Below are 16546 nucleotides of genomic sequence, written 5' to 3'. Positions count from 1 at the left end.
GTGTCAGGGTAATGAGTTAGTTTGTAGTTTTATTTTCTTTACCCATTAAAACAAAATGTTAAACTCTAAGAATATATGTTAACAAAAATGATAAAATATTTGTAGTTAATGTGCTTTTCTTACCTATTATTAATTTTAGAAAGACTTAATAAATTATTGGTACATTGTTTTATGGATGGCTCCATGAAGATATATGAAAAAGGTTAACCAATGCACAGTTTTCAAGATAATATTATCCTAATGAGTCCTATTAAACCCTTAATTCACCACCTTTTAAACAATTAATTACTTTTATTTAATCAATTTTACTTCTAAAAGTAAATTGTTAGTCATTTGTTCACAACTGATATTTAATTTATTTATAATTTAACAGTTTTTGCAAGCCAGTGTTGCATATACATTTGTGTTATATATATCTTCACAATATGCCAAACTTTTGAAGAGGTACTGTAGTATCTGTGCTAACTTATTTATAGCCAAGTTATATATCATATCTAACATTTTAATATCTGAGTTAATTAAATGATGTCTCATTCTGTGTTTTAGTGAAGCCAATTTATGTAAAGATTATCAAATAGATGGCATTGAACTGAAAATTGTTAAGGTACTAACTCCACTACTGAAGAAAATTCCAGGTGAGACTTATCTCTGTTTTAGTTCATTATTATATTTTTACTGTTATGTACATTCCTAGAGCAAAAATCGAATATTCTGTTCATAATAACATTTAACAAATAATTTAAGAGTTAAAAGTTAAATGATTTCATATATAAAATATTAACTGTCACTTGCAATAAATTTGTTGATTTTGTTATTTTAGTGTGTTAAAAAAACGTATAATGATACAAATTTTCAATTATTTAGTGTTGTCACTATTTAATCACTCATTAACAAGGATTTATATTTATCGTCTTATATCTAGACCTTCAAACTCTGATGTGTACATTTCCTAATTATAATGTTACCAGTTTGTATACATGGTTCTCTCAACAAATAGACTTTAAAGATCTGATACAAGAGGTGAGTTATATAAAGCTTTACAACTTAGTATCTGTAGAATGTTAAATGTGTAGATAATAGTTATACAAAAAAATTATTGTGAAAATGGTAAATAAAATCCAATCTGTTACTCCAGAAAACGTAGTTTTATTTAATTTTCCACTTCACCATTACAGCTTCACTGGGGCCTAAAAATAACACACACACACACTAACTATGTGATTTAGACTTATACAAAAGATTTAAAAATAATTTGAATAAGCATAATTTGAGAATATATAACATTAATGTTTGAAAGTCATGTTGATATATATTGCACAGTTGAAAGTACATGCAAACAGTCAAAATTATAAAATATGCTATTATACTGCTTAAATATGAATAGTAATAATTACAATTTCCAGGGTTATTTTACTTTTACTCACTTTTTGCTTCTCTGGTCACAGCTATTTGTGTATCTCTCACTTAGACCTTCTACGAATCTTCACAGTCTCAACATTGGTGAATCACAAACATAAAGAAATTAATAATACTATTTACACTAAACAGCCTTTTATATGTGACAATAAGCCTCACTTCAAGAGAAATATTTATAATATTTTTTTGCTATACACAAAGACTTTTTATCATATACTAAGTCTTCTCATATAGCCTACACCAACATTCACAATGTCTCTGTATGTTTCTCCTAGCAGAGTTTCTCCAATAGGGCTTCACCTTGACAGGATTTCATATCTTCATTTTGATCCTTTGCTTCTTGAGATCTGTCTTTTCTGATATATCTGTGTATTGGGGCAGTAGATCATGCTTCTCTTTCTTTCAGACACTACCCCAAAGTGTCTGCAGTGAAGTGTCTTTCTTCTGCACTTCTTTCAGCTTCTGTGAACCTATGTTTGATGTGCCACTTTTCAAAACCTTAAGAGGCTTAATACCTTGCTTGCTCTTTTTCCTTTTAGCTTTTCTGATGACTGCAATTGCTTCAGCAGTTTTCTTTTTTGTCAGGTTCCTCCAAATTCTTACTATGTGGTATATTTCTAGTCACCAAGTCATATATTAGGTTTCTTCATACACATGCTTTCAAGATCTAGAACAGAATATGGAGTATCCATTTTTGTTTTGCCTATGGTTCTCCCTGCTGCACTATGGTACTTAGTGTATTGTAGGACCTTCACTTTGTTGTTTTCATCGTGTCCTTCACTTACTGGCATGTTTTGATTTGGTATCACTTTTGGTCTGTTTGATAACTTAAGCTGATTATTAGTCACACATTTGATCAATCATGGAACTGGTATTTCCTCCTTGTGATGAATCTGAAGTGTTTGTTTGATCCTGTTTCTTTTGGCAGTAGCATCCATGGTGCCAGTCACTCGTTTCTTATTTTTACAAACACTCTCTTTGTAAATTGCTCCAGCTTCTTTATATTGAGATTTCTGCTGCTTTTTGCTGGCTATGGGCTTGTTCTACTTTGCAATGTGTCTTATTTTATGATAGGCATAGCATCTCTTCTTCGTTTTGTCTGTTAACCTCTTGACTCTTGCTTCTGGTAGCCCATTGCTGTTTTCAAATTTAACTGGATATTATTGGTCTTACCAGTTATACACCCTACTAGGTATTCCATATACTGTTTTGCCAGCTTGATCATCTCCTCCACATCCATTCTTTTTTAAGAACAGTGATATGTCATTTGTATACATGATCATGAATTGTTCTTGTAATAGTAGATCTGTTAATCCCAGAAAACTATTTTCATGCTTGTCTATATCAGTCCATCTGGCAAATTATTTCCAATAATCATCTGCTTTTCATACTTCAAACATTTGTCCTTTTTTTTTTTTTTTAAAGTCTACATAGGTGGGTTCATTTAGTCTGAAACACTCTTTAATGAGACAAATTATTCTCTTTCTATATTTCAAACATAATTGCATTTCAAAATATCAACCATTAGGCCATTCACGGGTTAACTTTATGTTTATTACTTTCACTTTCTTTCTGCCCGTCTTATGTCTATTTATATATCTATCACTTAGGCCTTCTAGGTGTCTCTATCTAGATCAGTGGATTGCAAACGCAACATTTGATAGCCTCAACATCAATGAATCACAAACACAAAACAATTAATACTACTACTTACACCAAATAGTTTTTTATATCTAAAAGTTCAATATTTTTTTCATTACTGTTATTGATAATAATTGTATTTCTAAGATGCAATATGGGTTTTTGTGCATGAATTATTTAATTTAATGTATTTTAATGAAAGAGATTAATTACAATAATAAGTTCATTATTTCAAAAGCACCTTTCTGTATTTTTTAACTATGAAATCTGAGTTTCAAAGTTGTAATAAAACATTTACAAATTTTAATCACAACTTGGCATTTCTTTCTTACAGGTTTTGTTAAGATAGTTAGGATGAGAAAAATTTATTCTTTGGGGAATATTTAAAATTGAGCTGTCAGACATATTAATTTTATTTAAAAAATTTTTTTTGATAAATGGAATTGTGATATGAATTAAATAAAAAGAAGTGAAACGTTGTGTGAACCAAAGTTTGTCCAACATTTTTGTGGAAACTTCTTACATAAATTAGACTTCAGATAATGTAAAAATAGTGAAAGTGATTGAAAAGTTGAAAATATGAATTTGTGTGCAATTATTAACAAGTTTACTTGACAGATTAGATTATTAGCTATTTAATATTTAGCATAACATGTTTACAATGTTCAGTTTTTGTGATTGAATCAAAAGTGTTTCAACAAAAACAACTGTCAAATTTAAAGCAAAAAATGTAAACCAGTTTGAAATCTCATGAAAATTCAAGTAGGATGAAAATAGAAATGATGTAACATTTTGATAAATATAATTTTATTTTGATATTTGTACATTACCAAAAGAAGTTAGCTATATTTTTTACTTTATAAAAAAATTCTGCTTCAACATTTTATTTTTTCAGGTTAAGGGAATTAAGACAAATAATTACGAGGGACAACAACAATGTGTGTCTTCCTTTGGTGTCTTTGTTGAATTTATCGAACTAATAGAAAAGTTTGTGAGTGATGCTACAACATATCCATCAAAGGATCAAATTAGAAACTGTGCAGCTGATATTGGCTCTTCCAAACTCTTAAAGAGTTTATCAAAGTATGTACATGTAAAATTATTGTTAATCATTACTAAAGTCTTTCCAAATAGTTTCTGGAAGACAAAAACATCAGTTTTGTGAATTTCATTTATAAAATAAATCATAATTATTCTAATATAGGATATTATGATAGCAGTCAGATATATTTATTGTTTTCTTTTATTTACTGCCATTTTCTTTATTCATACCAATGAACACAACTCAGATGTTACTTTTTCGTATAACGTATAATGATACAAGAGATTTATTTGCAGTTATAAAATAATACAAAAATGCATTGTTAGTTTATATTATGTATAATGATACAAGCCATTTATTATCAGTTATATAATAATACAAAAAATGTATTGTTAGCTTACAAGGGATTTATTATTAGTTATAAAATAATAAAACAAATGTATTGTTACTTTATATTATGTATAATGATACAAGTCATTTATTATTAGCTATTAAATAATACAAAAAATGTATTGTTAATTTACATATAATGATACAAGAATTATTTTAATTACAAGTAAGAAACCAACTGAGGAAAAGAGAGATAAAGTGTCATAAATAATATACTAATCATTAAAAATATATAATACAGTATAACATTTATCCACAGTATGGAGGCTCATAGAATAGCTCCATTTTTTTTTTTTTTCAAGTGTAAACTTTTTATGTGAAAGTTCTGTTCTCTTTGAGACCAATTTGAGATCTAATTATAGTTTTGGATTCAGAATTGATACCTTTAACCATGCCAAAGGTGTCACAAATTAATTTACTTTAATCCTGCCTAATAAAATTTCAATTTGAGGGTAAGCTGGTAAAAATTTTAATGATTAATAAAATTGAATAAGGTGTGCACACCTGCCCCATACTGGGTATTACTGGAGCACAAAATAGCTACTAAAAAGAAAAAAGTCTCATAGATTAATTTACCCTAATCTTGCCTAAAAGAATTTAAAGTGCAGCAGCAACTGAGAATTCCCTTTCGTTTTTACAACAAAAACTATGTATAATATAGTTTTTTCTTGTGAAATTCAAATATACTACATTTTTTTATGGCAAAGTATATTATTAATGTTTGAATATACTTTACATTTTATTTTGAAAACATTTCAGTTGGATTAAATGACAAAAGGCTATAAACAAAATTTTTAATAAAAAATGTATATCAAATATATTTGACCATAAAATCTGATTGACAGTTATAATAGAGCTTGTTTGTCCAGGATAAAGTTGTTTTAAAGGTAAATTATGGTCAAGCTGCTAAAAATTTGAAATAAAGTCATTTCTTATGTGAATGAATCTAAAGAAGTTTATTATCCAAGCCAACAATCAGTTATAAGTAGTTAATTCCATACATAACATTGTATAAACCCATTTACTTTATATTTTATAAGTTAGATGTAGAAATTAACATTAAATATTTCTTATTAGGTATGGAGACTTTTTGTCAAGTTTGTCTGTGTTAATGACTGAAATTATGTCCCAAAACAATTCAGTCATCAGTACCAGTCAGTTTTTGGAAATCTTGGATACTTTTAAGGAGTTCTTGAAATTTCAACTTCCAGGTAAAAAATATTTTCACACTCAGATGTCAGTATAAAAGTAGAGGAGTAGCTTTATTTTCATATTTGACTTTCAAAAGTGTTGGTATTTTTTTGTAAGAATATTTTATCAAATCTCAGAGAGATAAGGATTAGTATAAGTATTAAGGACAACAATGTACTTGTTGGTCCATCTAGGCCAGGGGTTCCCAATCGGTGGGTCGCGAAGCCTTGGCAGGGGAGTCGCGTAGCCTTGTTAGAAGTAGCTTGGGATAACATTAATTTTATTTCATCAATTACATTTTCATGCTCTTACATTTTTTTTGTTTCGGTGCAAAGCAAAACGTGTGCTACCTTAGTTCAATGTCATTAGGTGATATTATGGGTGTATGTATGCGTGCCTGTGAGTGAATGTGCCTGTGTGAATGTGTATGTGTCTGCAACTGTATGTATGTGTGTACTAGTGAGTAGCGAGTATGTGAGTGCACGCGCATGTATGTATGGTTGTGTGTCTGTTTAGCTGTGATTAAGTGTGTGTGTGCTCGCTGTCGACACGTGAGTCACATGTCTGTTTGTGATTGGTGGATGATGAATTGCGCGACTGGCCATGCTCCCTTCCCTCCCAATACTTACCCCATCATTACTGTACCTGCACCCCCCACAAGTAGTCAGTGTAAGATCTACAGTTGCCAAAGGGTTCATTATTCAACATTTTTATTTTATTTTAACAAGGAGATAAGTAAGCAATAGAGGTGAGTTGTGTCCATGGCTAAACGGTGCAGATACTTAGAATACTACCTCAACATTGGCTTCACCACTGTGCTTGCCAACGACGGCATCGAGAAACCACAGTGTGTTTTGAAACATCCAGAACACGCAAAGAAGGGTTTGGATTTCTTCAAACAGCATGAACGGTGTCTTAAAAGCCAAAGAATCGATAGAAGTGGGTCGTTTCAGCAGCAGAGTGCAGCCGTAGTGGAAGCTTCATATGAGATTGCATTCAAAATTGCTAAACAAAAAAAGCCTCACACGATTGGAGAAACACTTTTAAACCTTGCATGATGAAAACAGTAAATCTTATTCTTGGAGAAGCCAGTGCAAAGAAGATGCAGCAAGTATCCCTGTCAAATAATACTATACAGAGGCGCATTTCTAAAATGTCTATGGATGTGAAGGAACAGGTTGTGACTGAAATCAAGGGTTTCCCTTTGTTCTCCTTTCAGCTCGACAAGTCAACAGATGTAAGTTCATGTCCTCAGTTGCTTGTCTTCGTGAGATACATTAATTCAGGTGACATCAAAGACGAATTCTTATTCTGCAGTGCACTTGAAACCACAACAAAAGTTGATGATGACATGGAAAAAGTTTCAACTTTTTTTCAAGACGAAGATCTTCAATGGGAAAACGTGTGTGGGGTTTGTATGGATGGGGCACCGGCTTTGCTGGGATCGAAATCAGGATTCCAGTTGAGAGTGAAGAAGCTAGCACCTCAAGCAAAGGGCATCCACTGCATGATTCACCGATATGCTCTTGCCAGTAAGACTCTCCCTGCCTCTCTGCAGGAAGTACTTGAACCTGTAATCAAAATTGTAAATTATGTGAAGACTCAAGCACTCAACACTCACCTATTCAAAGAACGATGCAAAGACATGAATGCTGACCACAAAGTCCTTCTCTTCTACACAGCAGTATGTTGGTTGTCGAAAGGAAACGTTATTAATCGTGTCTTTGAAATGAAAGATGAAATAAAGCTATTCCTGGAGACTCAAGAAAGGAAAGATCTTGTAGCTCACTTCGGAAGATGAAGCATGGAATAAAAGGGTTTCGTACCTAGCCGACATTTTTGACCAGCTGAACAAGCTCAATTTGAAGCTTCAAGGAAGGGAAACACATGTTCTCCTTTTTCAAGATAGTCTTCGGGCCTTTGTTTCCAAACTGCAGAACTGGTGTCGGAAAACCAATCTTGGAAACATCGCTATGTTTGAAAAACTTTGTGGAGTGACGGATGAGTCTCAGATCCAACTGGATCAGTTCCTCAAGGATGAGATTACCGAAGATCTTCAGTCTATAGAAAAGGAAGTCGAGTGTTACTTCCCTGAGCTATCACAGGAACAGGAGGCCCTGGTAAGGAACCCATTTTGTACTAAACTTGATGTATCCAGCATCCCAGATGATATCCAAGATGAATTTCTGGATCTAAGGAACAACTCTTCAGCTTGTGATCTCTTCAAGGTGAAATCCGTGACTCAGTTCTGGTGCGCTATATATCAGTCATACTCCAAAGTCAGCATGATAGCTTTACGTGTCTTTGTTCCATTTGCTTCTACCTACTTGTGTGAGGCAGGATTTTTCACTCTTGTCAATATAAAAACAAAGAATAGGAACAGATTTGATGTTGGAGATGACATGAGACTGGCTCTAACAAATGCTCGGCCACGAATTTCAAAGCTTGCTGCTGAAATGCAACATCAGGCATCTCACTAGCTGGGTTGGATAGCTGTTCAAACCTATGTTAATATATTATTTTAAGAAATATATGTTCTTTTTGTGAATTCAGGTTGGACCAATGTGATTTAATTTGCTAATAAATAATTACAGAATTTTTAAATTTTTTTTTAGATGTTTCTTTCCCTCTCCTTCACAGAAAATAAAATAAAAAATAAGCTGGTAATAGTAAGCCCTAAGTAGGGGGTCACATGGGTTTCAAACTTTTAGGTAAGGGGTCGCGAGTGCAAAAGGTTGGGAACCCCTGATCTAGGCCATCCCACCCACTGAACTAAACTTAAAAAAACCTTAGTACCAACCCTCATCATTCACGTATTTATCAAGCTTAGTGCCTCTATGACAGTTCAAAATAGCCCATTCCAAAGGCCAGCTTTCCTGTTAGAAAAATAACATTGTATTAGCTGAAGATGATTTCTACCCTGCAATATTTATATTTATGCCCCTTAGTCCTACCATTTTTACTATAAAGTATGAAGTAAGAGAATGTAGCAGTTCATTTAACAATCTTAAACATATCATTCAGATTCCCACTAACTCTTCTTTTTTTTTTTTTTTTTTCAAAAGAAAACAATACCAGTGATTTTAATCTGTCCTCATATGACAATTTTTCCTTTCCAGGTGTCATCTTAATACCCCCCCCTCTAAACTCTGTTTTGTAAATTGATGTCCTTCCTATGATAAGAAACCCAAGAATGAGCTCAGTACTTCGAACAAACCCTAAGAAAGAACCTATACAGTGACATTATAGCCTCTTTAGACTTGTGCTTAGTATTTTTCTACATAAACTTCTATATGTTCTCACACTAGCAACAACACACTGCTTGGATGGCTTAAGAAACTGTCTAACCATAACACCAAGACCATTTTCTCCGGTAACACTGTTACCATTGTTCCCATAAAAATTGCACTTAGTTCAAATTATTATGTCTCATTAACATGACCTTTTTTACCATTTATTATAATTAAAATCTATTTAGCATTTATTCTATTGTAGGGTTTCTAAGTAATTTTCATCACTCTTTGTGCTCATTCTAACTTACAAGCTGTAAATGCTTAACAACTACACTACACTCAACCGTTGTAATGTTGGAATTAATACTTAAAAACAAACCTATTGGCAACATTGTTAAGCATAATGATTAAGAATTAAATAGTCTTTACTATTTTATATCAACTTTATTCTGACACCAAAAGTAATTAAGTTTAAAATATAGAATTAACAAATAACATTACACTGCAGTTTACCATTGTTTAATCAAGGTGGCATCCTTTATTCTCCATTTATTGGTGTTAGATTCCTTGTTTAAAATTAGTGTTTTGTGTGTATATGTTGTGGGTTGTTGATTTTTTTTCAGTTGAAATGATGGTAACATAAGAGCATTTTTATTATGTTTGATTAACCTGGTTTCTAATTTTTTTCCAGTTTCTTCAATGTAAAATACTGGACAGTTATTGCATTTTGTTCCATATAATATATGTATATTCTTTAAACTACTTGTACCTGAGAATGACATAATCTTGTCAAAACTTCATACATTTATAATAGTTCTTGTCATTATCCAATCAAACCATTTCTAAACTTTTAATTTTGATGATTTGGAACTAAGTTGTTTTAATAAATAAAAGTCCAATTAATTTCTTTGAAGTTCTTAAATTTGCCATGTGAAAATATTTCATTGTATGTTAAAACAAACGCATTTAATTTTTATACAGTATTTACAGAAGTTTCCACCTTTGTCAAGAATCTTCCTGAACTTCAGAAAGTTTTTGCTGCTGAACTTGGTAACAGAAGCTCAGAAATAGCATTGGCATTCAGCAAGTCTTTGATTAACTGGAGTCTGGTAATACAGGACTTGAAGTGTTGCATTAAATTAATTTTTCTATAAAAATTTTTTATTCTTTTATTTTTTAAGCTAAAACTGTAATGAAAAATTTAACATACAATATGTTTTTATTTTTCTGTAATGTTAGAGACATTAATGTAATTTCTAGAGATTTTTTAATGTAACATTTAACATGACACTATATTTATTATCCATATTTAATTTTAATAATTGATGGAACATTTAAAAACTCTTGGATTTGAAGTTTCATTACAATGATGATGATTGTATTCAGAGTTAATATATCTGGTTTGTTTTGTTAATTTTAGCACAAGGACAATCATTAACACTTACAAGCTGTCATATGATTGAAATAATACAAACTTTCTTATAAAGTGAGATGATATATGTGTAATAAATTATGATAACCATTAGTTATTTCATGTGTGTGTGTGTGTGTGTGTGTATATATATATATACAAGCATATTTTGTAGTATTACAGATTTTTTTCAATTTTTCATTTCAGCTTGCAAAATACAACTTTTCTTTGCCAACTATCAATAAATTTGTTTGTACAAGAGAAAATCTAACTGGTATTCTGGTGACTTACTCTGAATCAAACATTTCTTCTCAAGACATAAGAAAAGCTTTGTGTGAGAAGGGAGCTCTAAAATCTTTTTTGGAAGTTTTAGACATTCCACAAATTCTCAAAAAGGTTAGTTTATCTACCATTTTGCTACATAAATTTACCGTGCATTTTCTACCTTTTTGTGTCAATATACTATTATTCTAAACTCATCAATTATTCTGTGTACGTGTAGTTTTCATGTAATACATGGTTAAGAATGTCATGAAGTTGATGTAATTCTAGATACTTTTTTTTTCCTTTATAATTTTCTGGAGATTACACCTGCACTTCACTTTGGAAGTTTGGCTGTAATGTTGTACATTATGCAAGAATGTAGACAGATGCATCTTTCAGTGATAGTTCAGGATGAATGTTGAGGTTATAACTTCTCTTGTGTTTCATTGTTAGTTACTAGCAGTGACATAGGCAGCATCCAGATCTTGAGAATATTGTACTATATAATTTAGTATAAAATGCTATGATCTGTTAGTTAGCTTCCTCTCAAGTTCTAAATTTAATAAATGAAGTTGAAAGTTCTTTCCTTGTATATAATAATACTATCTTATAATTTACCTGTAACTTATATTTATTAATTTAAACATTTTACTGTGAGAGCTTCTACTTTTTGTTTACTTTAAGGTTCACCCATAATTTTTTTCTGTAATATGTTATGTGTTATTATGATGCTCAATTTCACTGTGCAGTATCTATGATTTCAAAATTTTTCTTGTATGAAATATGAGATTTACATCATAATTTTCTTTGTTTCCTACAGTTGCCAGAAATTCAAAGTAGACAATCTCTTGATGCTGATTGGCTTGAAAGATTCACCATTAACTCTCAAGCCATATTGAAGCACCTTTTGGATATTGCAGTAGTTGGTGGTAAAGCTGTTTCAGATTTAACTTCAGGGTTGACTTTTGATCTTTTGTCCTCTGTTGTGAGTTTAATCAGAGAGAACACAGTAGAACAGCTGTTCAGCAGGTTAGACTGATTTTAGGTTTGCTTTTTGTTTTAATGGATTATCAAAACACCTATTTTAAATCTTTGTTATAATTTTTATTTTTTTATTTGGCACAACAATATTCAATATTGGGAGTTTTGTCTCAATTTGATTTTTTAAAACTTGTATTACTGAGAATCTAGTTTCTTTGTTGTTACACATTTAAGTTTATTGAACATTACTTTACAATTATCTTTATATTGTAAAAATTTTGAGATGAAAGGCTTATATTTTGTGTAATTATGTTTATAAGATTAAAATAATGAGCCTAGACTATTTAAAACCAAACATTTTATAATCCTTTATACTAAAAACAACTGGGCATAAAGTATTGAATTATCAAATCTGTTGTTGAAAGAAAAATACGTTGTTTTGTAAATTATAAAGTATTTCACCAGGTAATGTTTTTCCTCAGCCTTGCACTTTTGGTGAATGATCTTGAACCTATTTTAGAAGGCAGCCCAATTTTGGATGATCTTAGAACTATACTAGAGGGTCTTCAGGGTCTGAAGTCCTTGCAGCAACAAAACTTATTTGGAATTCAGTGTAAGAAACTATTTTCTCCATCATTTTGTGTATAAATTTGGTGGTAGGTTTTCTTTTGGATGAGTTGGTAATTATTTCCAACATCGATTGTTACTCTTATTCCTTATTTGAGGTTTTTGTAACCTCTGATTTTTTTAAAGTAAGTTAGGTTTATTTGATGATGTCCTTATAGCATGTTGTACTATTTTAAATATACATTTTATTCTAAGTCATTCAGTACATTTAATGAAAAAGAACTGAAAGATTGAAGTTTTTTTAATATTATGTTTATAATGAATTTAATTTTACTTCTGTTTGTTCTATAAGTATTTTTCTACTTGTTTCATGTTGTGACACTTAAATATGTAAATTGATATTTGTCAGATATAAGAGACTGTTTAGTGTAGGTAGTATTATTTATTAATATTTGTGTTTGTAATTCACTGATGTTGAGGCTATGGAGATTTCTGGAATGTTTAGTGATAGGTGTACAAATAGCTGCAAACAGATGAACAGAAACAGAGTAAAAGTAAAGTAATATGAAAGAGAAGTCCAGTTACAGAGAAGATAGAGATAACCATCATGGGAGTGAATGACCAAACAGTTTATATATTAGAGTGAAATTAAGAGTTTGAAGGGGATAAGGAGAATAATTTTTCTTATCAAAGGGCTTTATAAAGTAATTAAACCCACCTGTATGGACTTCGACAAAAGGCATATGATTATTGGAAGTATTTAAAGTAAATTATTATCAGAAACTTAGAATGCAACTTCAGTAACTCTCATGACAGCGTAAGAGAATTATACATTGATACTATTGTGATAAAAACAGAGAAGATAAATGTATAGTGTTTAAGATGCATCTATGATTTTTACAGAGTAAAGAATTTTTGTATGTACATTTAACTTGTTTTGAATATATATATTATTTTGAAAACAAGTTGAGTGTGTGCTGTTCATTTATTGAATTTATTACTAACGATTCAAAAATTCCTACTGCAGAATAATCCTTAGCCTAACACACCCATTATATTGAAATTGTTATCTCTTTTGTCTTGCAAAGAGGCATTAAGCATTCTTCTTTTGTTTTATTAGTTTAACTTCATTTACTTGTTTTCAAAAATAGACTTTCAAATGTCAACTATATCTATTGGTGATTTTGAAACCAGACTCACTGTTTGAGAGTAAAATTTTAGTTTTAAAGTAGTAATTATTCTTTTGGAACTTGCAAAACAAGCTTTTCTTTTCTACATTATGTAGATAGCTGAATAATTTCAAAATTGATGAGGTTTTATCTTTTGTACACTTCAGTGTCTATTAACATTACATTTTCATTGTTAGATAAAATTTCAAACCTATTCAAAAACCCAGAGAAAGTGAAAGAATTTTTGACAACAAATTTGGGAGTTAGCAACAATGTTAGTAGTGAGCTGATGAATGGAACACTGGACCTGAGTTTGGTAAGTTTCTGTAGTTACCGTCTTTGTTACTGCCTTTCCTAGATGCTATGTTTAATGGAATTTTTTTTATTCTGTAAATTTACATTTTTGTATATAGGGGATGGACAAAAAGTATTCTTCTCCTTGGAAATGTTGTTAATTTGTTATTTTTTTTATTAGATAACAGAAAAATTTGTAAAACTCTATGTTTTTAGAATGCAGTCAGTGAGCTCTATTTGAATATGATCTCAGATCCTAATTTTTAACACTAGCTTTTGTAAATATCTGAACTTGTCAGGAGGATTTTAGTTACATTTTCTTATATAAAATGTTCTGTACCTGCTCTTAGATCTTCTTATTACAATAAGCCTGCGAAATGATAAACAAGTTTCTTTGTGATTTTGGAGGTGTTAGAAGGTATTTTAGAAATAAGAGAATTGTTACAGATTGGCCAGGTCAGTCACCTAATATCAATCCAATTGAAGATTTATGAGCTGAGTTAAACCGACTAACAAAAGATCACAAGCTAAAGAAAGATGAACTTTCTGAAGTACTCAAAAAAGGATGAAAGTCAATCACTCAGAAATATCTACACAAACTCATTGAAATCAGGCCCTGTCAATGTGAAGCAGTACTGAAATCCAAGAGAATGTCGACTAAATATTAACTTGTGAAACTGGTTTGTGTTATTTGGTGTTTCATTTTTTACATTTGATTATTATAGAGAAACTTATTTGATCATTTTATAGGCTAAATGAAAGAACATCTAAGAAACTACAACAGGAGCACAACACTTTTTATGAGAAAATGTAACTAAAATCAGTTTAGGTATTTATGAAAGCCAGTGTTAAAATTAAGAAGAAAGATCATATTTGAATAGGTTTCTCTGTTGAGGACTTTCTCAAATCTTATAGTTTTAGGTATCTTTCTGTTATCTAATAAAGAATACAATAAAAACACATTTTCAAGGAGGGACACTTTTTTGTTTGTCCACCCTCTATAGATTTAGGATCTTTATCCTTTTGACAAATACCTCTATACAGATAAAATGCTTACAATCTGTAAAAATGATTATAATTACTTAGAAAAGTGTGGCTTTTGGTTGTAACATGAGATTATCCACATATCAGGGATTTAAAAATATACTGATCATAACTTCTGTGTGAACACTTCTAAGCTTTTTTTTTCTTATCAAGGCTCTTTATTTCTAATTATGAACATTGAAAAAGGACTTTCAAGGGTCAAGTTGATCAAATATCTTTTTGTAATTCTTATGTGAAATAAAAATATTTTATTTTTCTAGTTAATCAATGTTATAAATATTATATAATTTTTTTTTTCCAGATACTCTCTTCTACTAAAAGTGCAGACCTGTCAATATTTAATGTTTTATGTGATCCAAACAAGTTAGGGAAAGTATTAAAAGTTCAAGATACGGGTGTGACATTAGCAGCTATCTCTAACTCTTTGTGCAGAGCTTCTGCTGATAAAGCACTTCAGGCTAGTTCTACTCTTGTACGGGAGCTGGCGTTAATGAAGCTGGTGAAGAATGTATGTTGACCGTAAAGGTTTTTATCTTAAATCAGTGAAAATCAATACTTGTTCATTAAAACAAATAGAGTTAAAAAGCTAAGTTTATTATTTCTGTAGTATGATGTTTTAATTTTAATCACTTCAGTCTTTTTTATTGTTTCTTTAAATTGTAATTCATAAAAATTAAAAAGAGAACTTGTCATAAGAAAATTTAAATTGGCAACCAAGGGTGCCACAAATTAAAAGATTTGTGATGCCTAATTCATGTCAAAGTCATACAGATTAGTATTTATGAAGCTAACATTTTTAAATGCTAAAACTTATTAAAATGAGTAAGAGATTGATAATTGTACTTTACATTTAAGTTTATTTCATGTGGTACAAAAAATGCAAAATCAATTTAATATTTGTTGTAAATAACAAAGCATCATAAGATTTAAGTATATTACAACTATTTTTGTATATAAGAATGACACTACTTTAAGCTGGATTGTTAAAAACAAAGTAAGCTATTATTAGGTTTCTTTTCAGTTAATTTATCTGGTGTAATGCCTGTCTGTGAGATGCATTTATTTAAATTTCCTTTTAAACGACTGATCACATAATATTTGCATAACTTGCATGTATTTAAAACTGAGTGAATTTAAATTGTCTCAAACTGGTTTGACTTAACAACATTTCAGTATAAGAGCTGCGTTTTCAATTCTTTCATAATTATAGTGATAAAAGATAGAAGATATTTGAGTTTTGTATTTCATCTTCCTTGCTACATAAAGTATTTTATGCAGTACACATTAATAAAGTTGATGTTTTTATTCTGATAGATTTGAATTCAACTACAGCTGTAAAGTAAAATATAAAATGAATATTTTTATAACTTAGTATTATACAGTATGTTAGTAAAATTCTTCCTTATTTTTATCTAAAAGCTGCTGTACTCAGACATTTTTTATGTGATTTTTTTATATGTTACCTGATCATTGAATATATTAAATGCTTTATATGTTGTTTCCAGTTTGGAGATTTGGGAATGAATGGAATTTTAGCCAAAGCAAGAGTCACAATGCAAGAAGCTAAAGTTGCTATGTCCACTTTAAACCAAGCACCTAAATTAATGCCACAGATTACTGAACATCTCACTCGGCTGACATCTGTGATTGATGAACAAGTGAACGAAAACCTAATGAAGATGAACATTAGTGAAGAAGGTGTGAGATTGCTAGGAAGTAAGTGTGTAGATAATATCTTTTTATAGTTTTACCCTTAACCAAAATGACTTTGTAAGAAAATAATTTTGTATGTGGGTGGACATCCTAGTATAAGTTACCTTTTGTAAGCCTGGCAATAGGTGTGTTTGCTTTTTAAAATTCATTAATTAGATGTTGATTCACGTTTAGTATGTGTACCAAAGTA

The 16546-nt window shown here is 30.4% G+C and overlaps 1 protein-coding gene across 2 annotated transcripts in view; it reads left to right on the top strand.

The window, feature by feature from the left end:
* LOC143232010 (uncharacterized) overlaps positions 1-16546 on the top strand; it is a 111356-nt gene that overhangs the window by 51108 nt on the left and 43702 nt on the right. For both annotated transcript variants that reach the window (XM_076466976.1, XM_076466975.1), the window contains exons 37-47: positions 547-635; positions 923-1020; positions 3953-4140; positions 5567-5700; positions 9895-10022; positions 10532-10720; positions 11409-11617; positions 12052-12182; positions 13503-13621; positions 14945-15151; positions 16149-16359. In XM_076466976.1, the coding sequence (XP_076323091.1) occupies positions 547-635; positions 923-1020; positions 3953-4140; positions 5567-5700; positions 9895-10022; positions 10532-10720; positions 11409-11617; positions 12052-12182; positions 13503-13621; positions 14945-15151; positions 16149-16359 (1703 nt within the window). The remainder of the gene's footprint in view (positions 1-546; positions 636-922; positions 1021-3952; positions 4141-5566; positions 5701-9894; positions 10023-10531; positions 10721-11408; positions 11618-12051; positions 12183-13502; positions 13622-14944; positions 15152-16148; positions 16360-16546) is intronic.

Source organism: Tachypleus tridentatus, chromosome 11 (assembly GCF_004210375.1).
Source record: "Tachypleus tridentatus isolate NWPU-2018 chromosome 11, ASM421037v1, whole genome shotgun sequence".
NCBI classification, from domain to species: Eukaryota; Metazoa; Arthropoda; class Merostomata; order Xiphosura; family Limulidae; genus Tachypleus; species Tachypleus tridentatus.
The sequence above is the reverse complement of the archived record's forward strand: the minus strand, read 5'-3'. Positions and strand labels throughout refer to the sequence as shown.